This window comes from Periplaneta americana, chromosome 3 (genome assembly GCF_040183065.1).
Source record: "Periplaneta americana isolate PAMFEO1 chromosome 3, P.americana_PAMFEO1_priV1, whole genome shotgun sequence".
In the NCBI taxonomy this organism is placed as follows: Eukaryota; Metazoa; Arthropoda; class Insecta; order Blattodea; family Blattidae; genus Periplaneta; species Periplaneta americana.
This window is the reverse complement of record NC_091119.1, coordinates 26,380,829-26,408,284: the sequence shown is the minus strand read 5'-3', so window position 1 is coordinate 26,408,284 and position 27,456 is coordinate 26,380,829. Positions and strand designations below refer to the sequence as shown.

At 37.0% G+C, this 27,456-nt stretch overlaps 1 protein-coding gene across 4 annotated transcripts in view; it reads left to right on the top strand.

Annotated features, from left to right (window-relative positions):
* The window catches only part of LOC138695868 (metabotropic glutamate receptor 1-like), a 1,249,477-nt gene that overhangs the window by 947,533 nt on the left and 274,488 nt on the right, over positions 1–27,456 (top strand). For all 4 annotated transcript variants that reach the window (XM_069820185.1, XM_069820186.1, XM_069820182.1 and 1 more), the window contains one exon: positions 16,145–16,314. In XM_069820185.1, coding sequence (XP_069676286.1) covers positions 16,145–16,314 — 170 coding nt within the window. The remainder of the gene's footprint in view (positions 1–16,144; positions 16,315–27,456) is intronic.

Sequence of the window (27,456 nt, the reverse complement as noted above, 5' to 3'; positions counted from 1 at the left end):
AACCCGGTAGTCCAATTCGTCCCATACACACGGCTAAGTGTATCCATATCGATTGCAGCGATGGCATTGATGATGCGGGCGCGTAGCTCTGGCAGATTTTCCGGTAATGGGGGTACAAAAACAGAGTCTTTAACATAACCCCATAGGTAGAAGTTATACGGTGTTAAGTCAGGAGAACGTGAAGGCCAGGACAAGATCTACATGTCGTCTCTCCCCGCACGACCAATCCATCTGTTTGGCAATCGGTCTTTAAGAAATGTCCGGACTTCGTTATGGACGTGAGGTGGAGCGCTATCTTTTTGATACATGAAATGAGCACTACCACTCTCCAGCTGTGGCATCAACCACTGTTCTAACATATCCAGGCAAGAATGTCCTAACACGGTGGGTTCAAGAAAAAAGAAGGGGCCGTACACCTTGAAGTTGGAAAGTGCACAGAAGACATCAAGTTTCGGGGAATTACGAATGTACTCCACGTAAGCCTCTACCACGAGATTTTCTTTTACACATGCATCTGTGGTTACTAATTGATTGTACCATCGTCCAATGGTCTTGGCGTCTCGTGGCTCATTATCAAATCTCGCTCGAAAATGTCGCTGCACAGTTATGACGGATTTTGTGGAATGAAATTCCGATTCCAATGCTGCAAATGCACGCTCAGCACCAGTCGCCATTTCTGTAAACTCAAGCCCTCTACTGGTAGGAGGTGGAACTATTCCGCGCGGATAAATTGAAATAAAACTTTGAGAGATATTCTGTTTGGTAATATCAGTACCATTGCTGTATTATTCACGGTTTGTCTACAGAAAAACCGCCTAACACAGAACACAGAAACCTGCAGAAAACTATACTCTATTATCCATGTGCTAAAAAGGGTAAATGTTCATCTTCCCTCTTGCTTAAAAAAGTCCCTTGTGCAGACACTTGTATTTCCCTATTTTTACAATGCTGACATTTTACTGACTGACCTCTCCAGCGACAACAAAACGAAACTTCGACGTGCTCATAACTTGTGTGTACGTTTTGTAAGCAATGTTCGTAAATATGATCATAATACCCCATCCCTGAAGCAATAGGTTGGCTTAAACCAGATAAAAAAAAAAAAGAAATTTACATTCACTTCTCCTTCTCTTCGAAATCTTGAACTCTTCTATTCCTTCGTACCTGTCGTTTCGCTTCACTTACCTTTCTTCCCACCACAATCTGAACACACGCTCTCGCCATGAAACAATACTAACAATACCATCCCATCGCACCTCCTCATACTCATCCTCTTTCACAATAGCCCTGCCAAGACTCTGGAATTCGTTACCTGCTAGCATCAGGGACTGTCGAAATAAAATTAAATTCAAACGAAAACTTACTAGGCACTTGGTCAGTAATTGAGACTCGTTCAGACATGGTTTCTTGTAAATAGTTCTCTTAATCTATCACAAAATATTTCAACATCCGGTAATTTCATCACTATAGAATTTTGTTGTTGTAGATTTAATTTGTAATTCAGTAAACACAAAAATATTTTTTGTTCTTAACTTCTATGATAAAATGTCTAGCTTGCATTAATCAGGTATTCTTGTCGTAGTTTAATTTTTATTGTAATTGTAATTGTAAATTTAATATTAAATGTAATTTTATTGTTCATGTTATAGTTGTAATCCCCTGGTAGAGGAGCAGAGAAGGCCTGATGGCCTTATCTCTACCAGGTTAAATAAATACTACTAAATAGGTTCGACTGCTCTCTTGACTGTCACAAAGACGTTGTTGGTGTAGGAGGCTGCAGTACGTTATCTCATTCATGGATATATTGGTAATGAGATTATAACGGAGAATTTGTGGAAAGGTAGAAGGATCGTTAAATAAATTAATACTCGCCGAAACGGCATGCTTCACTTTGATTACAGGTGAGCGACAGTCTGTTTCTGAGGTATGAAAAATGCATAATCTCATAAAGACCCGACCGTTGCTGTTCCAAATGAGGATTAAGTTCGTTAATGTGCCAGACACTCATTAAAGACGTATTTTCACATTCATGCAATTAGCTGTCGAGAATTGCCCACAGCCTGCTTCCTCTTGCTGATATATTTCTGTTCCCACAGCGGTTTGCCGGAGGAGAAGTCTTGATCTATGTTCTTCTCACCTAATAGCACGACGAACTGTCTGCTCGCCCCCACCCCTGGGCCCAACTAATCAGTCGCAAAGTCTGTCTTCTGTACTAACTAGCTTTCTGTTTCCTAATATACCCCTAAATAGCATTACGCTAAGTGCTGCAAGATGTCGCAAGAGGAGGTCGCTGTAAACAATCCAGAGACAGCCGAGAAGAAGGGTGCAGTAGGGCGTGTCTTTAGGTATGAGATGATGCTCCCTCGTTATAATATGTTTCAAATGTTTCACAACAATTCAATTGTTTATCATGTTACCAATCATATTTATGTAAGTAATTCATTCCCTTTAGTTGAGGCACCATGTTCCATATTTGAACGAAATTGTGTTGGCAGTAGTTTCTGAAACTACTTTCATTTCGCTTATTCTTTTGCCACATAATCTTTCAGACTACGTTGTAGAACCTTTATTGTAAGCATTAGAGATCTACGAATGTTCCAAAATACTTATAATCCACTAATATGTATGTAAAAATGTTCCAAAATAATTTTAATCCACTAATATGTCTGTACGAATGTTCCAAAATAATTCTAATATACTAATATGTCTGTAAGAATGTTCCAAAATACTTCTAATCTACTAATATGTCTGTACGAATGTTCCAAAATACTTCTAATCTACTAATGTATCTGTACGAATGTTCCAAAATAATTCTAATCCACTAATATGTCTGTATGAATGTTCCAAAATGCTTCTAATCTACTAATATGTCTGTACGAATGTTCCAAAGTATTTATAATTCACTAATATGTCTGTACGAATGTTTCAAAATACTTCTATTCTACTAATATAGCTGTAAGAATGTTCCAAAATACATACTTCTAATCCACTAATATGTCTGTATGAATGTTGCAAAATACTTGTAATCCACTAATATGTCTGTAGGAATATTCCAAAATAATTCTAATCCACTAATATGTCTATACGAATGTTTCAAAATACTTCTAATCCATGAATATGTCTGTACGAATCTCCCAAAGTATTTTTAATCCACTAATATGTCTGTACGATTGTTTCAAAATACTTCTTATCCACTAATATGTCTGTACGAATATTCCAAAATACTCCTAATCTACTAATATGTCTACACCAGTGTTCCAAAGTATTTGGATAATTCCATACAACATTTTAAGAGTATGCCAGCGATGTCATGACTTTTTTTGGGCTTTTATTATAATAATGTTATTATGAAAATAAATTAAACTGTCAACTATGACCACCATATCATCAATATTTTAGTCATACGGATGACTGGCAGTTACATGTTATTCATTATTTAAAATATTCTAGACACCCTATATGAAATGTCATCGAAACTAAACAGAAGCCATTGTAAACCTGAATAACCATATTTTAATACCTTAAAGACTGATCCGAATAATATTAAGACATGCACATAAAAACTCCTCATTGAAAAAAATAAATAAATATTTTTATATTCGAATACAACAAATTAAATTCCTGTGAATTTCATTCGATTTAAAGAAAATCTTATTCCTAATCCATCTCCCAAGTTTTATGACTTTATCTCAAAAAACTTGTGAATAATTAAATCAATAAAATGATTAATTTTTGTTCCGGCGACGGTTGAAAGTCGCTTGCTATGTGTGGCGGTCGCAGCGTTCGCGAGACTTCGTAACGATGAGTAATCTCAAACGTCCGTCTCCCTGACCTTGATCGCACAACATTCTGTACGACGGGAGAGCCTACCTCCTGAGCTCCTTTGTTCTGGTGAGTTATATTTATTAAAAACTGACATGATATTTAAGTCAACATTCTGAAATTTTCACAGTGGAATCAATATACCCTAAAGAATTAAACACATGTTTTTTCGTCTGTAAAAATGAATTGGATTTTGTGTTCTTTTTTTATTATTTTATGGTGGGTAACTATTAAAAACATTATATATATTTTTTTTTTATTTTAAGGGCATTTATAAACAAGGCTCTCCTTTTTCGAATTGCATTGAAATCATTTTTTCATCTTCCTTTACATAGTAAGAAAATTTCAGTGAATGAAGCCGTGTTCTTCGTTAAACCAATATTTTAAATGCTGATTCCTGCCAAATTATGAAAGATATAAATATAGTATTGCTTGAAATTCATATTTAGAACATACAAAATAACCTACTACAATATTTTTTAACTTTTGAGACATCATGGTTCAAAAATATACTTTTTTGCATGGAATGACCCATTTATACTCCACTAATATGTCTGTACGAATGTTCTAAAGTATTTATAATACACTAATATGTCTGTACGAATGTTCCAAAATACTTCTTATCCACTAATATATCTGTAACAATTTTCCAAAATACTTCTAATCCACTAATATGTCTGTACAAATGTTCCAAAATACTTCTAATCCACTAATATATCTGTACGAATGTTCCAAAATACTTCTAATCCACTAATATGTCTACAAATGTTCCAAAATACTTCTAATCCACTAATATGTCTGTACAAATGTTCCAAAATACTTCTAATCCACTAATATGTCTGTACAAATGGTCCAAAATATTTCTAATCCACTAATATGTCTGTACAAATGTTCCAAAATACTTCTAATCCACTAATATATTTGTACCAATGTTCCAAAATACTTCTAATCCACTAATATATCGGTTCTCATGTTATTTTCATTAATCGTCTCATCCTTATGCAACCACTCTTTACAATTCGTAATTTGTTTAGGAGAAGAATTTCGTTGGTATACAGAAGTTGATTAACGTAATCCGCTATTGAAATAAGACAGTATGGGAGGTATTTTGTTTTTATAATTAGTCAGCACTGCAAGAGTTAAAACATAGGGCTTAGATTGCTTGTTACGCAGGATTATGGCTGGTGTTTCAGTATTGTATAATAATTCTAATTAAAAAAACCAGCATAATCAATTTCCTATTTTCTATTCATCTTTTACCTTTCACGTTTTACATTCAGCTCAACAAACATTTTTCGTTCAATTATTTTTTTCTGTTTTTATCATCAGGCTAATGATATGATAATATACGAAGGCGTGCTTGAAAGTAATGCTTCCAATTTTTTTTGTCGCTGTGAATATGGTTAAAAATATTAGTCTATGTAAGTACTAAGTTCCAAGACTGTACGTCAGCCGCGGCGAAAATGCGACTCACGAGCACATTGTGGCTCGCAGTGCATTTCCCTTGCTTCCTACCTACAACCCCCACCCTCTCACTCACTGGAGTCAAACTCCGTTCTATTTGTATTTGTCTCGGACCTGCGAATGGCGTATCGTCGCAATATCTCTCTCGGAACCATGTACCTCTATAAAAACCGAAAGTTTCAAGTAGGATGGGAGGATTCATTCTTTTGCTTACAATATGATGAAAATATTAAATGTATGATTTGTTCACAAATATTACTAGGAAAACGGTTGTATAACATAAAACGGCATTATAAGTTACTACATGTTACTGATGAAACATTAAAAGGTTAAGTGTTGTTATTATTATTATTATTATTATTATTATTATTATTATTATTATTATTATTATTATTATCATTATCATTATCATCTCTGTACATCGATTCTTTTACAGTAGATGTACGAATAATGCGGTTAGATTTTAAATTTAAACTCACAGATTTACAATGTGACGTTGAATGAAAGCTACATGTAAGGACATGACAGATATTGAACTTTTCAAATCTTTGGAAAAAAAATAAATATTTGAAGCTTCGTTCTTTCGCTTGCTCTGTTGAAGCCATGTTCGCTGTAACTTACGTTTGTGAAAAATTATTTTCAGCAATGAAAATAGTAAAAACCAAATGTAGATCACGACTGACAGACAAATACCTTCGTGATCAACTACGATTGGCAGTAAGTGACATAATTCCTGATTTTGAAACTCTGTCGCAGAGACATTCTGAAGACAGTTAATTTTAGGTTGTGATAATGTGTTCTATGTTTTCTTGTTCATTTCTTTCTTCGTTACACGTCCTAAACATTAACTTCCCCTTCGGTTGTCCGCCTCCCTCCATAGGTGCTATGCACGTTGCAGCTTACACAGTGGCTCGGGGCACAATTGCCTTTTCGCCACGGCTGCTGTACGTTATCAATAGAAAAATAGGTTTTCCCCTAAATATCGGCGGTATATTATTACTTTTGCAGTCATTCATTCATTCACTCATTCATTCATTCATTCATTCATTCATTCATTCATTCATTCAATCATTTATTTTATTCCATAAATCTTACATGAGCAATGGAACAAGTCAAAATTTTGCAATATTACAATTACAATTTTTACAAATGTTTATAGTTTTACAATTTAGTAATTTTCTACAATTTTTACAATTTTGTGCAATTTTTTTACAATATCATGACGATGATAGTAGGCAAATATTTTACAATTTAATAATAATGATAATCACCAACTTCGCTTCAGCGTCGTAAAATAACCAACTAAAAAAAGACTTCGCTTCGTCATCGTCGTCGTTTTGCCTGTATACAACATGGTTAGAAAAGAGCAGGTGTTGACGCTTTGCTTAAATGTTAAAGGAAAATGCAGTCATGATAATTTTATGAGCTATTTGTTCTTCCTGGGGAAGAATAGAGGCTAAAAATAGAGACTTGAACAAACTGTAGCTCATCTTGTGCAGAAAACAATCGCGCTATCTCTCCTTGTTATTTCGTTTTTATAGCTCGTTCTGCAGAAGATAACTTCGTGCCGCGTATATTCGGCTCCTGAAAGCACTTCAATCTCAGGTCTCCCAATCTTCCGTGCGCTGTATTTTGCAGGATTCAATAATCCCAGACTTAAAAATAATCCGGGATTAATCTCAAAGCGTAAACAAAGAAAGACTCGCATACTTCAGGCTTGTTACACAATAGCGTCTTAATTACCGTTCGGAGCAATTTTTAAAATAAGTCAGTTAAGAAAAAGATTAGCCTTCTTTTTGCTTTGTCGTTCTCCGTCTCATAGAGCTATGTATTTCAGATACACGATTAAGACCATCGTCAAACTACACCCATGTTGTGAAACACTGTTGCCGTTGTTCTATTACAACGGTGACCACAACACGAACGGCGGTGATTACACGCGAGAGACAGTCTATGACAGGGATGAGACGATATTAGCTCCCAATCATGGCAGAAGAGCTCGACCTTGATCACGAGCGCATAGCGCATCCGCTACATAGCGTTGTAACGTAGACGTCAGGGATGTACATGCACATGCAGTGAATAAAGGCAGCAATTATTACAATAACTTGCGTTACTAAATTTCTGGCTATGTAATAGGGCTCATTACTAAGTTATTTAATATACATGTACATATATAAACAAATCGCAAAGGGAAGGGTTTTTTAGAAACAAAAAGAGAAATAGGAATAGTAATATACGTTACAAGAGCGGTATGTTGACGTTTTCATGGTCGAGGAAAAGATTGAAAAAGCGAAACGTAGTTGAGCTTTTTTAATTTCCAAGAACTTGAAAACAAACATACCGCTCGTGCATCGTACATTATTTTGTGCGAAGATCGTTTATTACATACCTGAAAGACGAATTTCTAATTAGTTGCAATGAAATCTCCATCTTGGTTTCTGTTTAATGACGGCAACTTCGGAAAACCAAAATATCTTTCTTCAACATTGTTGCTATAAAATGTTTTATGTGTTTACTATACTCCATCAGGCCGTGATATACGTCTGTCTTTTTTTTCCCCCAGTCTATAAATGCGAACTTAAAACAAACGGTAAGGTTATGTAATGATTTATTTTTCATTTTAATATTTTAACAATATTTATATAACATATTGCAGTAATAACATCGGTATCTGGAATCTTGTTGATTTTTTCACGGCTTCCTTAATGTTACTTGTATCAGGACTGCAATAAGTTTCGTGGAGTAGTAGACTTTACTTAATTTTTGCAAATATTTAAAAACAATAACAATAAGGTGCTTAGGAAAATATTTGGGGCTAAGCGGGATGAAGTTGCAGGAGAATGGAGAAAGTTACACAACACAGAACTGCACGCATTGTATTCTTCACCTAACATAATTAGGAACTTAAAATCCAGACGTTTGAGATGGGCAGGGCATGTAGCACGTATGGGCGAATCCAGAAATGCATATAGAGTGTTAGTTGGGAGACCGGAGGGAAAAAGACCTTTAGGGAGGCCGAGACGTAGATGGGAGGATAATATTAAAATGGATTTGAGGGAGGTGAGGTGTGATGATAGAGACTGGATTAATCTTGCACAGGATAGGGACCGATGGCGGGCTTATGTGAGGGCGGCAATGAACCTTCGGGTTCCTTAAAAGCCAATAAGTAAGTAAGTATTGCTTAATGTTTAATAACGTCATAAGGAATTTGTGCAGTGTACACTAGTTTCAGTAATGAGCTTATGAGCATAAATAAAAGTTTGCCACTATAGCCATAGAGAGTTGTCTTGTTATCATTTGCGGAAATTCACTTCATCTGTAGAGCGAATGTTTTTTTGTACGGTAGTACTATTGTAGAACGCTGTCAAGGCGGCTCTGTTATCGCGATTATGTCATACATATGTGATCAGGGGTCATTCTCAGACTAGGGAGCTCAGCTCGCTTCTTATCGCGGCCCTACAATAGAAGAGCTCGACCTTGATCACGAGCGCATAGAGCATCCGCTACATAGCGTTGTAACGTAGACGTCAGGGATGTACATGCACATGCAGTGAATAAAGGCAGCAATTATTACAATAACTTGCGTTACTAAATTTCTGGCTATGTAATAGGGCTAATTATTCAGATATTTAATATAAAGGGTGCGTCAGAAAGAACGGATGGATTTCAAACTATCGATACGCAACGAGGAGAGAGATACAGTGAGGGGGACCACGACTGTTGGGTCAGCCATAGAATGCAGTTTCAGTTGAGAATATGGTGTTGGTCTGGTGTACAACGTGCTTTCATCGTAGAGACATTTTTGAAAAATGAAGAGTCTGTGATCGCCACTCAGGACTCATTTCGACATCGGATGTCACGCTAGGATTCCAACTCGGAATACAATTTTGCGGTGGGTGGCTTCATTTCGTATCACAGGTTCAACATTAAAGAAGAAATCACCTGGACGAAATTCTATTGCACTGAGATTGTCCGAGGCAACGGTAAGATCTCGCGCCCTGCGACTTCTTTCTTTGGGACCATTTGAAGGCGTAAGTTTGTAAACATCGATCACATACACTGGACGAACTGAAGACAGCGATTCGTGAAGAAATCGTGGCAATTGCACCAGCTATGACTCTGAAAGTGATGGCGAACATCAGAAAACGCCTCGATGCCTGTATTGAAAGCCAAGGACATCATATGGATAATGTTGTTTTCCATAAATAAACTGCATGTATTGGTGAATATGTTGATAACAATAAATTTTTGGTTTGATGAATCTTTACAATTTTCTTGCCATGTGAAATCCATCCGTTCTTTCTGACGCACCCTGTACATGTACTGTACATATACTATAAACAAATCGCAAAGGGAAGGGTTTTTTAGGAACAAAAAGGGAAACAGGAAAAGTTAATTGCTTGTGAACCATTTTCTTGTTAACAGCAATTATTTATTATGTAAATACTTCACTTCATTGGTTAGAAGAAACTAATAGGATCTACCTACTCGACGTGTGTGATCTCTAAGTACTTTTGAGTATTTGTTGAAAAAAAATAATAATGACAGTATTGACTGAAATAGAGTATATTGATTGTGTGATTGTAAATGTAGTCCTTACTCTCCAGTCGTGATTATGTAATGAGTTTTCTTAGAGCGATTTGTGAGATGCACGTAATACGAAAAAACAAATTGATTAAATTAAGATATTGAGAGCCTTCGTAATTTTTGGGGTCAATCATTTAAGGGGATACATATGTATGACTTTTAAAACTTCCACAATTTTCGACCAAAATTTGTGAAATTTAAACTATATAAACAGATCTATAATAATATCATCTGTACAGAATTTGGTGCAATTAGGTCTAATAGTTTTGAAATTATATTTTTAAGTATATTTTTATATTGACGTTACTAAAAAAGCTCCTTCCATCAAAGTTTTCAAAATGTGTAGTTCATATTTGTTCAAATTCTTGAAAATAGTCATTGGAATAAAAGTGAATTAGCTTTTTGGGCTTAGTAAAAGTTAAATAGCTTTAAGCGCTTCCGTTCCGTCATGATGCGCTGTGTTCTAAGATCTGTACATCCTTTAGCAATGCTTACAGGTAAAAGAGCTCCGCGCGCGCGCAGCGGACAGAAAGGATCTCTCGCTCTAAAGTTCTAGTCGTCATCGCAAGACTGGTCTATGAAGTAAAGAGACGGGGGAGAGGTACTTTACGTGAAAACTACAATCAGTGGTGGTTCGTGCTTTAACACTGAGTTCTTCTTCAACCCGCTAATAAAAATCACAAGCTTTGCTGTATCAGTAATGTCACTACTGTCATCAAGAGCCAGTTAAATGTATAAAACCTATATAAATGTTCTTGTTTTTTTTTTTAATATTCCTCATGAACACATTCAGAAATCTCCTGAATTCTTACCTGGATATTTAGTCCAGAAAGCGCAGTTTTCAAGTTTCTCTATATTATTATTATTATTATTATTATTATTATTATTATTATTATTATTATTATTATTATTACTGCTGCTGCTACTGGTTATACTATCAGTATTGTTATTAGTATTACCATTATTACTCGTATTATTATTATTATTATTATTATTATTATTATTATTATTATTATTATTATTAAATCAATAACTAGTAAATAACTGACAATAGTCATAAAAAAATAAAAAAAAAATTGAAATGGAGATATAGCGTAGTCTAGTAATTATTTTATCCTTCAAGGGAAGATGTAAAAATGTTTTGTTTTATTTAACGACGCTCGCAAGTGCAGAGTTTATATCAGCGTCGCCGGATGTGTCGGAATTTTGTCCCGTAAGAATTCTTTTACATGCCAGTAAATCTACTGACATGAGCCTGTCCCATTTAAGCACACTTAAATGCCATCGACCTGGCCCGGGATCGAACTCGCAACCTTGGGCATGAAAGGCCAGCGCTATACCAACTCGCCAATCAGGTCGACGAGAAGATGTAGACCTTTATACTTAGGCACGTATATAAGACTTATGGTAACACTTGCTCATAAATAATAATAATAATAATAATAATAATAATAATAATAATAACAACAACAATACCTGTTATGCCTGTGTATCAGCGTAATGCCCTGTAATGTCCTTCTATATACTACTATTAATTGAACCGTTGAGCAAAGCAACATATTACATTTTCTCCGACAGAACAGCGAATAAATTCCTCTTCCCATTCTGTACGAAACCTTCTGTTCCTGCTAGAGACAGAGGGTTTGTAGAGCGACATGGTACCGACACTGCTTACCTTCAGTACGTGACCGAGACAGAGAGCAATGTACAGGAAACTCCCCTTACTAGTACGAATGTCTTTGATTACACGATGTAATCACGATACCCAGTTTGGTCACCGCTGTTCTATTACAAATGCAGGCACTGAATTTTTTATCTACTGTATGCTTACTCGTAATTTTGCTCATGTGTCTAGGCCCTTACACAACGCAGAACTACACGCATTGTAGGCTATTCTTCACTTAAAATAATACACATAGTACACAACCTGAATAGCTAGGTTCGGGTATGTAAAACCTCGTTCGCTGTGATGTAATATCGAGGTTGATGTCTTATTCATATTAGCAGAGTCGTCATCGTAACTTGACTGGAGGCTTAGAGAAAGAAGTCTAGTCGCGAGAATCAAGAGACCTCTTGAAGACTAGTCCAGATGCAGAGGAGAGAGGATTCCTGTTAGAACGGGCGAAACAATTCAAGACAGACAAAAGTGAGAGACAGGTTTCCCTTTATAGTGGCGTACTTCACGTGCGCAATCCTTTCTTAACAGAAGCGTGTAGAGTTCTGAAGAGCCATGCACTCCCCGGGTAACAGAGTCCTAGGCGTACTCTGATCGATACCGTTGCAGTTTCGATTTCTACAGAGAATATAGACCATCTTCGTAATCGTTATCATTATCGTCAGACATTATACAGGGTGCTTCCGAGGTGGTGTTACAAACTGTCAAGGATGATGGCGAAGGGCACATGTATCAATTTGAGATAAGGAACCATGGTCCGGAAGTGACTGAGTCGAAAGTTATAAGCAAAAATAGTTGTGTGGAAATGGAATTGTAATTTGGTACCACGTGCCCTCCTTCCCTTAACTTTTGGAACAGTAGTGGAAAAATGATATGGGCCGGATGTATCCTACGTGGGTACTTGTCCCGATACAATCTGTGACCTTGTCTACTGTTCCCATTGGCTCGCCCGTATTCCAAAATCAGATCTGCTTACTCCTCCATTTCACTAGGACTGATCGACTGGACACTGCAACTTGTACACATACACTGCTGTCTACAGACGTGCATATCAGGACCGACCATGTCCGTTACACATTACGCTATCTGCATTGCTTTAGTGTAGTTTTCTGTCCACATCCCTCAGACAGCGCACTGAATGGAATACTGTAACTAGACAACGTAAACAACGTCAGATGAATACAGTATGTGTAAGGTGTACAGATAAATACACATAAATAAGGTGTACAGAGGAATAAAATAATTTCATTTCCACACAACTATTTTTGCTTGTAACTTCCGACTTGGTCATTTCCGGACCAGGGTTCCTTATCTCAAATTGATACATGTGCCCTTCGCCATCATCCCTGAAAGTTTGTAACACCACCTCGGAAACGCCCTGTATATGGTATTGTTCTTCCCCTGATGCTACAATAATAATTGTTCATTCCAACACCTTTTATAACGTACAGATAATTTTTTTGTATTCTCTATAGTCGAGTATCTTTCATTCGTAATAATAAGAATTCTTAGCGTAATCGTTCCTGTACTTACATAATAAGTGATAATATTTCCGCTAACTGATAATAATAATAATAATAATAATAATAATAATAATAGCATCTGTGGTTCAGTGGTAGAATGCTCTCCTGTAACACGGGCGGTCTCGGTTCGATTCCTGTCCGATGCAAGAATTTTTACCGAACAAGTTGGCTCAGATGGTAGCGTTTGGAACTCGCATTCAAACCCCGTGACCGGTCAGTCTGACTGGGATTTTTCTAGGTATCCCTCAGTCACAAAGGTAAATGCCGAATTGGAAATTTACATACCACGATTCATCACCGCCTCAATCATCAATATCATAAACATTAATCAGAATCGAAAATCAGTTATATAAATACAAGCCATCTACATCACAAAATAGAAACAGGAACTCAACAACAGTAACTATGGTCTACTGGTATACTACCCACAGATTCTAAACACGCGATATGACCACAGAAGTTATATCAACTCAACAAAATAATAATAATAATAATAATTATTATTATTATTATTATTATTATTATTATTATTATTATATTAATAATATACATACTTATGACGTTTAGAGAACCCGGAGGTTCATTACCGACCTCGCATAAGCCCGCCATCGGTTCTTATCCTGAGCAAGATTAATCCAGTCTCTATCGTTATATCCCACCTTCTTCAAATTCTTTTCATTATTATTCTCCCATCTACGTCTCGGCCTCTCCAAAGATCTTTTTCTCCCCGGCCTCCCAACTAACACTCTATATTCATTTCTGGATTCGCCCATACGTGCTACATGCCTTGCACATCTGAAAAGTTTGTATTTAATGTTCCTAATATGTCAGGTGAAGAATACAATGCGTGCAATTATCCGTTGTGTAACTTTCTCCATTCTCCTGTAACTTCATCCCTCTTAGCCCCAAATATTTTCCTAAGGACGTTATTCTCAAACACCCTTAACCTATGTTCCTCTCTCAAAGTGAGAGTCCAAGTTTCACAACCATACAGAACAACCGGTAATATAACTGTTTTATAAATTCTTACTTTAAGACTTTTTGAGAACAGCCTGGATGACAAAAGCTTCTCAACCGAATAATAACAGGCATTTCCCATATTTATTCTGTGTTTAGTTTCCTTCCGAGTGTCATTTACTTATATTTGTTACTGTTGCTCCAAGGTATTTGAATTTTTCCACCTTTTCAAAGGAAATATTTCCAGTGTTTATATTTCCATATGTACGAAATGAAAATATAATATGTTCTGGTCACGAGACATAATCATATACAGTGCCACACTCCATACAAAGGACTTCACTAGTCTCTTCCTTAGTTCTTTTTCCAGAGGTCCCCAGAAGATGCTCCTTTTTCTATTAAAAGCTTCCTTCGCCATTGCTGTCCTCCTTTTGACTTCCTGGCAGCAGCTCATGTTACTGTTTATAGTACACCCCAAGTATTTGAAGCTGTCCACTTGCTCTACTGTCTTGTTTAGAAATCGCAAGTCTATCTGCTGTATTTTTGTTCCTATGACCATGCTTTTCATCTTATTTGCATTTATTTTCATCCCATACTGCTCACAGCCGTCATTCAGCTTCAGCAGCATATCCTTTAGTATCATTCCCTCTTCTGCTAACAACGCCATATCATCAGCAAATCTTATGCACTTTATTTTTCTTCCTCCTACAATCACTCTTCTCATGTTCTGTAAACAGTTCTTTACTAACACTCATTTTATTGTAATTTACTTATGTGAATTTATTATATATAGAATCTTTCCCTGAGCACGAGAACACTCTCTTTTAGGGGAGTGCTAGAATTGTGTTAATTTACAATTTATTTGCGTTGTATTTTTCTGGCAATAAACAATATTATACAGGGACGTCATTTTATTTTCACTTCAATTTTTATTGTACCTGAGTTTTTGAATGTACTCCACTCCCACCCCTTCTACTAATGAAGTTCAACCGTCCTCCACACAGATCCAAGACCGCATATACAATCATAGTAGCCTTATGGTCATAGTAAACAGTACGTTCCAAAAATATGTTCGCGTTTTCCAGTGACGAAAGAGCTTTCAATATTGCATCATTTTCCATTTGCCTACGTCGCATCCCGGTTTCCCCCACCTGTTACTATTCGCCTCTCTGTAAATGCTAGTGGCTGGGCTGTCTTAGCTCTTTTCTGGGAACATTAATTTCTGTTAGGAATTGGACGTCTACGTAATATTATACAACTGTTTAAAACAACTTAAAGAAAAGGGCTTCCTTAAGTAATTAACTGTCACGTGATTTCCCTCCATTCTACGACCCTACGACATAACTACTTGGACGGACAGTAGATAGTGTGTCTGAGTAATTTTATCTTTTCGGATCGGGCAGAAGTGAAGATTGAATTTACAGTACGTAAGGTACTCTTTTATAGAGTAGGTACAGAATTATTTCAACATGAGTTACTAGTACGAAGGACGAAACTGGTAATTGGACTTAAGTACAATAGTCTATAGTATGATAATATACACAAAAGAACTGAAACCTGTATCGAAATGAACGGCCACTATTTTCAAAAATGTGTTTAAATATCCATATTATGTTTATTTTTCAATTAATTTAACTTCATTCCCTATATTGTACGCTAATGTGCTGTAGACAGTATAATATATACGCCCGAATGGGTAGCTCAATTCGTGAGTAAAAACATTTATTGTCAATACAGCACTGTATTTTGATTAAATTAAAATCTATAATGAAAATTATCAAACTGAAAAACGCGATATTTTCTAGTTTACGTAAATGGATGTACTACTTTTCTTCCCTCCTATACCTAGTAAAGTGATTTGTTTGTATTTTACGCCAGTATCATCGAACTCCAGTCGTGGAAGGGGGTAGCAAACGGTTTTTCCCTTACTCCAAAGGTATAGCCAGGTTAATAATGGAAATGTTAGTAAAAATAAAATGATGTCCCTGTATAAGTGATCTACCTTTTCTAAATCCACGTTCCTGTTTTCATAAGTGAGATATGAATTTTTGCTTGTCGTCTGGTTAATTTTGATAGCGTGAAATAATGTTTAATTTGGTCTGGTTTGTTGCAGGTAGAGAGAAGCTGAGTGACAGGTACAAGGCAGATCCGAAGCTATCCTTCATCATAAAGGCGATCTACACAATGGCGTACGGCCTACACAACATGCACCAAGATGTGTGCGGCAGGGACACAGTCGGGCTTTGTCCCGAGCTCTTCCCTTTCAACGGCTCTCTCTTCAAGGTGAGTCCAGCCGTAATTCAATTATCTCTCGTCTCCGTATTAAAGGTAACGAGCTTGAACACTCACACATATTTTTTCGTAAATTGTTGGGCATATCTTCTCAGAATATTTAACGTTTCCTCCCCCCTTCACTTTCCCTCAAATATTGTCACACCATTACGTAAACGCCTCCAAATTGACCTCTACATCGCCCAGAAGAGGAGCGTGTTCTTAAAGTAAGTTCCAAAAGGGTGTAGTAAGTAAACGGGAACATATTTACAAACCATTTTTGTTGCATCGTATTCCCCACACTTCAATTACTTCTCGACATAATCTCCACCATTATTGAGGCATTTATCGAATCGTGGCACAAGTCTTTCTATCCCCTCATTGTAGAATTTGCCCGCCTGCGATGCGAACCACTCCCGCACTGCTGTTTTCACTTCATCGTCGCCATCAAAACGTTGACCACCGAGGAACTTCTTGAGGTGCAGGAAGAGATGAAAGTCACTCGAAGCCAAATCCGGGCTGTAGGGGGGATGGTCAATTTGTTCCCAGCCAAATTTCTAGATGAGATTTTGGGTGTCACGAGCTGTGTGTGGCCGAGCGTTGTCATGAAGCAACACAACTCCGTCGGTCAGCATCCCACGTCTCTTGTTCTGAATTGCGCGACGGAGCTTCTTCAAGGTCTGACAATAGGTTTCTCTATTAATGGTTTCACCCCGAGGCAAGAATTCGATGAGTAGGACTCCTTTTCTGTCCCAAAAAAAAAACAGTGCACATGATATTGCGTGTTGACATGGTTTGTTTGAATTTCTTTTTCCTTGGCGATGCAGTGTGCCTCCATTCTATGGACTGCTGCTTCGATTCAGGTGTCATGTGAGACACCCAAGTCTCGTCACCTGTCACGATATGGTCAAGAAACTCATCGCCCTGCTCACTGTAACGTGTGAGAAAGCTCAATGCACTGGAAGCTCGTTTGGTTTTGTGTTCCTCAGTGAGCATCTTGGGTACCCATCGTGAGCACAATTTTCGATATCGTAATCGATCTGTCACAATTTTGTAGAGAACACTCCGCGACGTTTGTGGAAAATTCAAGGAAAGCGAAGAAATTGTGAACCTTCTGTCCTCATGAATTTTTGCATCGACAGCACGCACCAAATCGTCATTGATCAAAGGTGGGCGACCGGTACGTTGCTCGTCATGCACAGAGACGCGGCCCTCGTTGAACTTCCTAACCCATCTCCTGACCATTTCTCCACTAATGGCATTATCACCAAACACCTCACAAAGTTGACGATGAATGTCAGCTGGTTTGATGTTTCTCGCATTCAAAAAAAGGATAATAGACCGCATCTCACAGTCGGCGGGGTGCTCGATCACTTTAAACATTTCAACTGATCACAACTAACCACACACATGGACTGAAGCTCTGAAACTGCATCCACAGCTTGCCTGAGGACTGAAGAAGAAAAAACCCATGCGCAAAATAACGATTACAGCGATGCGACGGCTATAATTGAAATTACTTCAAGAACACACCTAGTACTTACACCTTTCCATTGCTCGTGAAGTTTCGATAAATACAATTCACGAATGTGTCAAACGTTGAATTTACCTTTTTCTACGGAGTGACCGTGATGGTTATGATTGAATGCTTGATATGGATACTTACCTAATGGTTTAAGGCGATGGTGGGTATTCCTGCGGCATTGCCGCAGTGACGTCAGACCTCAGCGAAGCATCAAACTTATCCCCTACCTTCCCCTTCCCCCACTCCATGAAAATACTGCGCGTGTACGTGGCGGATTATACTGGACTGCTGTACTTCGGAGCTTCATTAGTGATACAATGTCTTTCGCAGAATCATATGAATCGAGAGGATATCGCACTTACAAAAAGGCGGTTCTTTCATTTCTCATGTTTAGGCTCAGTTACAAATATTCAGGACGCGAACTTAAATATGTACATTCTTAATATAGATTACCTGTTATACGAGTTTAAAGAACACAGATTCAGTGATTTTCAAAGGATGGAGAAAGATTTGAATATTTTTGCCACTACTTTCTATGTTTAAATTGAAAATGTTATCCCAGAATTGCAGTTAGAGGTACTGGATTTGCAGAAGATAGCTTCTTGAAAGCAGAATGTGAAGGTCTACTGGGGGCTTATATTTTTTAAAAAGATGTCCAGTACTACATATCCACTGCTTAGACAGTTTGCTAAAAAAAATAATGAGTACCATAATTTCCCATAAATATGGTCCTGCAACATAACTATTGTCCACGATACAACTATTCAAATTTTGTACTCCATAACGTAGTACGTCGTTTATCTATATTGTTGCTGTACTGTAGTTTGAATTAAAGTCACTGCAGCTATCTACGAACTGTCTATGTTACTTCTACAATGATCTTTGAATGGTTGTATCGTGGACCATAGTTGTGTTCCAGAACCATAGTTATGGGAAATGACGGTATGTATTCATCAGCCTACCAGTGCGAACAGCTGTTTTCTAAAATCAAATTTGTAAAGTCCAGCCACACATCCCGCTTAAGCGATGCTCATCTCCTTGCGCAACTGAAAATAGCATGCACAGATATAAATCCCAATTTCGAAGAAATTGCTTTGAAAAATTATTAATTAAATATCACGTGAATGGACTATTCTAATTACATATGGTAGGTAGGAGTGTAGTGGCGTAACTGTCTGTAAATCCGTCACTGCACTATAGAGTGCAACCCCTCCCACAGTATGTAGTTGCCATTTAAATCCTGTCTTGTGGGTTGCGTTCATTTTGCCCACCACTGGTTTAAGGATCCAGGATATCGATAGCCTATGGAGACCGTCATTGTCGCAGCACAGCTGAATTCTGCATTATGTCGTGGCAGATGTTTTGAGGATAATAGGCTATAATCCGGGATCACATGTGTGATTGAAGACATCTTCCACAGCTGCTCGTACAAAATAGGTAAATACAATTCTGCTTGTTTTTGCTTCCTATTCGAGATAAAAGTTGTTTAAATGAACATTTCACATCGTGTTTTGGGAAGGCCATTGATTTAATTCACAATCTCGGTTAATTTAAGAAAGCCACCGGCGTGGCTCAGTCAGTAAGAAAGCCACCGGCGTGGCTCAGTCAGTTAAGGAGCTTGTCTGCCGGTCTGAAGTTGCGCTGGGGCGCGGGTTCGATCCCCGCTTGGGCTGATTACCTGGTTGGGTTTTTTCCCAGGTTTCCCCAACCGTAAGGTGAATGTCAGGTAATCTATGTCGAATCCTCGGCCACATCTCGCCAAATACCATCTCGCTATCACCAATCTCATCGACGCCAAAAAAAAACTCGTAGTTGATACAGCGTCGTTAAATAACCAACTAAAAAAAATTAAGAAAGCAATGTATTATATCAATAAATGATTGAAAGAATATTAGTTTTATCCTTCAAATGTGCATAAATTTGATCCGAACAAATGTAATATTATGATGAAAGAGTATAATCTATACTAATAATAAATCTGTAGCCGAAATTTTTCTGGTAATTTTCGATTTTCCAAAAAAAATTGGTCCTAACATATACAATTAACCACCCTGAAACCAAAAATCGCTTTTTTGAAATTTTTGTTTGTATGTATGTCTGTCTGTCTGACTGTCTGTCTGTTTGTATGTCTGTCTGTCTGTCTGTATGTTTGTTACCTTTTCACGCGATAATGGCTGAACGGATTTCGATGAAAATTGGAATAAAAATTAAGTTCATTGTAACTTACATTTTAGGCTATATGGCATTCAAAATACATTATTTAAAAGGGGGGTTATAAGGGGGCCTGAATTAAATAAATCGAAATATCTCGCTTATTATTGATTTTTGAGAAAAATATTACATAACAAACGTTTCTTTAAAAATAATTTCCGATAAGTTTTATTCCTTGAAAAATTTTGATACGACTGATATTTAATGAGATAAATGAGTTTTAAAATTAAAATAACTGCCATCTAAGGCCGTGTAATGAATTAAAAAACAAATGACTTCGTCTATAAGGGGCCTTGGACAGCAACAATCGAAAGCTATGAAAGATAGCCTACAGAGAATGTTTCTGTGTTTGTATGAAGTAATATCAGAAGCCAAATTAACCGATTTGTATAATTAATTATTAATTCACCATTGGAAAGTGTAGTTTCTCCAGATGGACATAATGCTATAATGTTATTACAGTAATTTCTGAGTGAATCGAGGACAGGTAAGATTAAAATAGCTTCTTATGCACAGAAAACTTGATAGGCTATTCTGTACATTCGTTTCCTGTATTTCCTAAAATAATTTTTATGACCAAATGAGTGGTCTCTGGATCAAAATGATCGCATTTTAATTATGCAAATACAATTTAAATTAAGTAACATAATAAACGATTTATCCTTATATCAAACACGAATATTCCCTGGATCAAATGTCCTACTTTAATTATGTAATTACTTTATATTTATTTCTAACGGGTGCAGCGGAGCGCACGGGTACGGCTAGTATGATAATATAAATGTAATATTGTAAAATTCTTTTTCAGAACGAAAAGTTACATTTGTTCGGATCAAATTTCTGCAAATGTAAAGGACAGAACTAAAATTATTTCAAGCATTTATCATCATTATATATTGGTCTCTTAAATTCACTGAGCATATTGGGAATTCAATGTCTCGCGCCGTGGCGTCGTGGTCTAAGGCATCCTGCCTAGGACTCGCGTTACGGAATGCGCGCTGGTTCGAGTCCTCATGGGAGAAGAAATTTTCTTATAAAATTTCGGCCAGTGTATAGGACCGGTGCTCACCCAACATCGTGATGCACTTGGGGAGCAATGATATGTAGCGAAATTGGTTAGAAAAGCCAGGTATAACGACTGGGGAGATCATCGTGCTAACTACACGATACCTCCAGTCTAGTTGGATGATCGTCCACCTCTGCAGCTGGCTAGTCGGTTTAAGCCCTTCAAGGGCTGTGGCGCCACGGATTAATTTTATAGCGAATTCAATCAATGGCTTTCCCAAAACACTCTATGAAATATTTCATATAAAAACAGTTTTTATCTAGATAAGGAAGTAAAAACGAGCACAGTTGTTTTAACTTTTTTTTTGTTTGAAATATCTCGCAGAATAACCCCCTGAAATTAATGACATTGCTTACGGTTCACCCTGTGTGTATGGTGTCGAGTATGGCAGACTATCATGAGAACGATTTGTTCTCAACGTCAATAAAAAATCACAGCACAATAACTTGATGAATCAACAAAGCTCTCGTAGGAAGCACATTTTCGAAGTGACAGTGTTTTGTCTATATAGCAGATTACACCGAGTGAAACAGTTGCAGCATTTACTTGTAATATTTGTTTGGTTAGGGGTAATGTAACCCAAAACGCTGTTGTCGGAACAGATTATCGTCAGAAGTGTCATAACAATGAGTTATTCACGTGGCTTTATTTAATAAATACGGTTTTTGTTGTTTTTAGCGTAGGAATATGTGGTGACGGAACATTGAGCATATGAAGTTACATCCAAAAGCGTGGATTTGGACTGATAATTTGATATATGAGACCAAAGCAACAAAACCGGCCTATGACATAACAGTATCAAAACTAATCAATGCTAATATTAAAGTGATCGCTGTAAACGTTTGAGATTTCAGATACAAATTAAGAACCACTTTTTCTTAGAGATAAAATGTATTACGAAAAAAATCTCAAACCAAGTTTATTCCATGCTCATTGTGGGCACTGGGAGGAGCAAATGAGGCCCAATTTTCTAACCACATCGGAATATTAAAAAAAAAGTTTTATTCCTTTAAATAAAAAAATAGGATTTCTCGGGTAATAAGGAAAAGGTTTACGCAAACTAACTAAATAACCCTTAGTATTTCCAGTAACTCACTCAGGTGAGTGTAATAACTTTCATACAGGGACATCATTTTATGTTTACTCCAATTGTACCTGAGTTTTTGAATGTACTTCACTGCCACCCCTTCTACTAATGAAGTTCAACCGTCCTCCACACAGATCCAAGACCGCATATACAGTCACAGTAGCCTTACGGTCATAGTAAACAGTACGTTCCAAAAATATGTTCGCGTTTTCCAGTGACGAAAGAGCTTTAGGTATTGAATCATTTTCGCACAGGTACTGTCGTCCATTTGCCTACGTCGTATCCTGATTTCCCCCCACCAGATTTTATTGGCCAGCTAGTGGCTGGGCTGTCCTAGCTCTTTTCTGAGAACATTAATTTCTGTTAGGATTTGGACGTCTACGTAATATTATACACCTGTTTAAAATAACTTAAATAAAAAGGCCTCGTTAAGTAATTAACTGTCACGTGATTTCCCCCCTTCCTACGACCCTACGACACCACTTTAACGGACAGTAGATACCATGTCTGAGTAATTTTATCTTTTCTGATCGGGCGGAAGTGAATATTGAATTTAGAGTGCATAAGGTACTCTTTTATAGAGTAGGTACAGAATTATTTCAACATAAGTTACTAGTACGAAGGACGAAACTGGTAATTGGGATTAGGTACAATAGTCTTACTTACTTACTGGCTTTTAAGGAACCCGGAGGTTCATTGCCGTCCTCACATAAGCCCGCCATTGGTGCCTATCCTAAGCAAGATTAATCCATTCTCTATCATCATATCCCACCTCCCTCAAATCCATTTTAATATTATCTTCTCATCTACGTCTCTGCCTCCCTAAAGGTCTTTTTCCCTCCTGCCTCCCAACTAACACTCTATATGCATTTCTGGATTCGCCCATACGTGCTACATGCCCTGCCCATCTCAAACGTCTGGATTTAATGTTCCTAATTATGTCTAGTGAAGAATACAATGCATGCAGTTCTGCGTTGTGTAACTTTCGCCATTCTCTTGCAACTTCATCCTTCTTAGCTCCAAATATTTTCCTTAGAACCTAATCCTCAGACATCCGTAAGCTCTGTTCCTCTCTCAAAGTGAGAGTCCAAGTTTCACAACCATACAGAACAACCGGTAATATAACTGTTTTATAAATTCTGACTTTCAGATTTTTTTACAGCAAACTAGATGACAAAAGCTTCTCAATCGAATAATAACAGGTATTTGGTATATTTATTCTGCGTTTAATTTCCTCCCGAGTGTCATTTATATTTGTTACTGTTGCTCCAAGATATTTGAACGGGAGAAGAGTTCGGGACAGAAGAAGGTATATCATAGACTAGCGTTTCTCAAACTATGGTCCGCGGACCACCTGTGGTCCTCGAGGTCTGTCCTTGTGGTCCTTCGAAAAAGACAGAAAAAAAATAAAATTCAAACGAATTGCGTATCACACTACAGTATAGCTGAAAATCTCAGAGTTTGGAAATGACACATGGCAATCGAATTTCACTTTTTTTCCCCAGTACTGACATTTTATGAAATTTAATACCCTACCCGTCTATCGACTTCCCACTCTACTCTCAGCAACAAAAGAGGGATTTAAAGCATTATACACGTGGTGTTTCTCGCCATCTTTTCCCTGCACATCTGGCACCGCGCCTGTAAACCAGCCAGGGACCACCCGAATTCATAACAGAGGACCAAAGTATTGAACCTTAATTCAATTTTAAAATGTAAGTATACTGGTATCAAAATATGTTACGAAAATGATAAATTTGCTTTCGAAGGGAACAAGACTAAGGTGGTCCGGGAACTGTTCTGACTTTAAAAAGTGGTCCTCACAGGAAAAAAAAAATTGAGAAACGCTGTCATAGACGATATTAAGATATATGGATCATATACGGAGACTAAAAGGAAGGCAGAAAATAGAGAAAATTGGAGAATGCTGGGTTTGCAGTGAAAGACCCGCCCTTGGGCAGAATATTGTTAATGAATGAATGAATAACGTATTATTCTGTAATATTTAATTATTATTAAATTATTATTTTATTTTACCGGAATTTGTCCATTTGATGAACAGGATTTGAAGGGTCTTGTGATACATTGTACTCTACCTTAATTTATAAATTTAAAATAGCGCGGGTAAATCTACAAATTGCAGTATAACTGATTTCTATACAAACTGGAGAACTGTTTTCCCATTACGTCATTAATCATGCTGTATAATAGAATCAGAAGAGAGTTGGAGCTTGGACTACAATTAATTCGAAATGTACAGGACAGAACACCCCGCCTCGCCTCTTTCCTAACTTCGTCATGCGGTCAGTCTGTAACGGACAGATGCACATAGAAAATTTTCAGAAAACTCAAACAAAAGGACTGGCCATTCAAACGCTGTGAGTGACACTCAAGAAGAATGCTTGTATGGAGAGCTGGCTTTGAAAGACATCCCTGTTTCCGAGATTTCAACAAAGACTAAACGATTGTAGAAAATAACACAACCTCACAACGACAGCAATGCTGGACTTTCAAGAGTATATGTACCAGTGAATGTCTCTACAAGTTTCAGTGATGAACAAAGGTAATTATTACCTTGAATATTTTTCCCATTATAGCTTATTTTCTTCGCTTGCGTGTCTATCCCCTATTAACTTCTTTCCCATTTCTCTTTTTTTTTTCTTTCAATTTTCTCTGTTTATATTTATCTCATTTTGTTTCTTTTCTTTGCATCAATTTTCTTTTCGTTTGTCCTCCATTCTTTTTACTTTTCACCACTTCTGTCTTCCTCTCTTGTTTCTTCTTTTTATTTTTCATTCAATCCATTGTCATTGCCTATTTCTATTATCTTAAAAATTATTCTTATTTAATTTTCCTCATTTTTCACACACATACATAATATAATATGATATACGATCAATCAATCAATCAATCATATTTATATGTCAGGGTTACAATAGCGTAATTATAGACAACGGTCAATAAAAAAACAGATTAAAATTCCAAAATTAAACAAACAAAGACAACAACAAACACGCAGACAACATCATATATTGGCACAGATACGTAGATGACATACTAATACTATACAAAGGAAACAAAAGACAGATCCAAAACCTACATCAACACATAAACAAAATACACCCAAAGCTACACTACACATTAGAAATTGAAAACAACAAATCCATAAATTTTCTAGACATCACAATAACAAAAGTAGACAGCAAACACACATTCAAAGTATACAGAAAACCCACAACAACACACATACACACATACACAACACATCCAACCACCCCACACAACACAAACAAGCTGCATTCCGAACAATGGCACACAGACTACTCAACATACCAATGAACCAACAGGATTACAACGAAGAGCTAAACACAATCAAATACATAGCACAAGAAAACGGATACAACCCTAATATAATAGAAAACATAATACGTAAGACAAAACAAAACCACAAAAAAACAGAAGAATGCAACACAAACACAAGAACACAAAAAATACATCACACTAACATACGAAAACAAAAACACACATAAAATTGCAACCTCATTCAAGAAATTAAACTACAACATCGCATACAGAACAAATAACACTCTACAAAAACATCTCAACACACAAACAAATACAACCACACAGGCGTATACAAACTCAAATGTACCACCTGCAACAACTTCTACATAGGACAGACAGGCAGATCACTTCAAACACGTTACAAAGAACACATCACAGCCACAACAAAATTACAAAACACCTCCACATATGCAGAACACATCACAAATGCCAACCACATCTACAGAGACATCAACACAGACATGGAAATACTGCACATCCAACCAAAAAGCCAGAAACTCAACACACTAGAACAATATGAAATATACAGACACACGAAAACACACCCCAACGATATTCTCAACACACAACTCAATTTCAAAACACATACACTCTTTGACTCTACACTACGAACGCACCCACACAGGAAACAAGAGGCGCCAAGACCAACAACGACCAGTTCCGAAGATGACCGAAAATAGGTCGAAACATGTTAACAAGGTACGTTAATAATATTTAACACAAGAAAGTCCTTATCATACATATTCCGAAGTGATACAGTGTTAAAAGTTGTGTAATCAAGATGTATAAAATTCCAAGTTCATGTGGCTGTCAAAAAATTCATTAATATGATAAAAAAAGATTATCTAAAAGCCATGTTTTAAACAACTTTAAATATAAATAAGTTAACAGAGTGGGCATTCTTAGGCAATCTATTAAACATATCTAAATAAATAACATTGAACCATTTTTTGGTCTTTGTCAATCTGACCGTAGGTGTTACATTATAATGATTATTTCTAGTACAATATTTGTGAAGCTGGGAGTAATATGTATATATACAGTACATATAGTTCCTATACAGATCTGTCCCACTACAATCTCTGCCTATTGAATTGAATTTGAATTTAACGGAGGGGGGTACTATGGCCCAGCACTTCGACCTGTTAAGATCTATTGCGCTGACCCTCAGGTAACAAATTCCCAACCCCACACCGGCTGACCACACTAAGGTTCTCTGTGTGCCCAGGTTTCCAGCAGGCAACCCTACTCGCCACTAGGCCAGCCCCCTCCATGCGGTGCCTGCCGGCGTTCGGGGAATGCTACGGAATGATTACCTCCCTCCCTCCGTCCCTCCCTCCCTCTCTCTCTCACCTTCTCTTTGTCTCTTCATTCCTCCGTCAGACTGTCGGTCCATTTGTCTGTGTAATCTATCTATCCATTCATTTATTCGTTCATTCTCCAACTATCACTTACCTATCTACCTACTTAATTATTTATCTAGCTACCTGCCTGCCCTTTTGTAGGCCTATGTCTCTCTGCTCACTTACCCACCTACCGACCTAACGACCTATCGACCTACTCACTAAAATAAAATAAAACCTATCTATCTATCTATCTATCTATCTATCTATCTATCTATCTATCTATCTATCTATCTATCTATCTATCTATCTATCTATCTATCTATCTATCTATCTATCTATCTATCTATCTATCTATCTATCTATCTATCTATCTATCTATCTATCTATCTATCTATCTATCTATCTATCTATCTATCTATCTATCTATCTATCTATCTATCTATCTATCTATCTATCTATCTATCTATCTATCTATCTATCTATCTATCTATCTATCTATCTATCTATCTATCTATCTATCTATCTATCTATCTATCTATCTATCTATCCATCCATCCATCCATCCATCCATCTA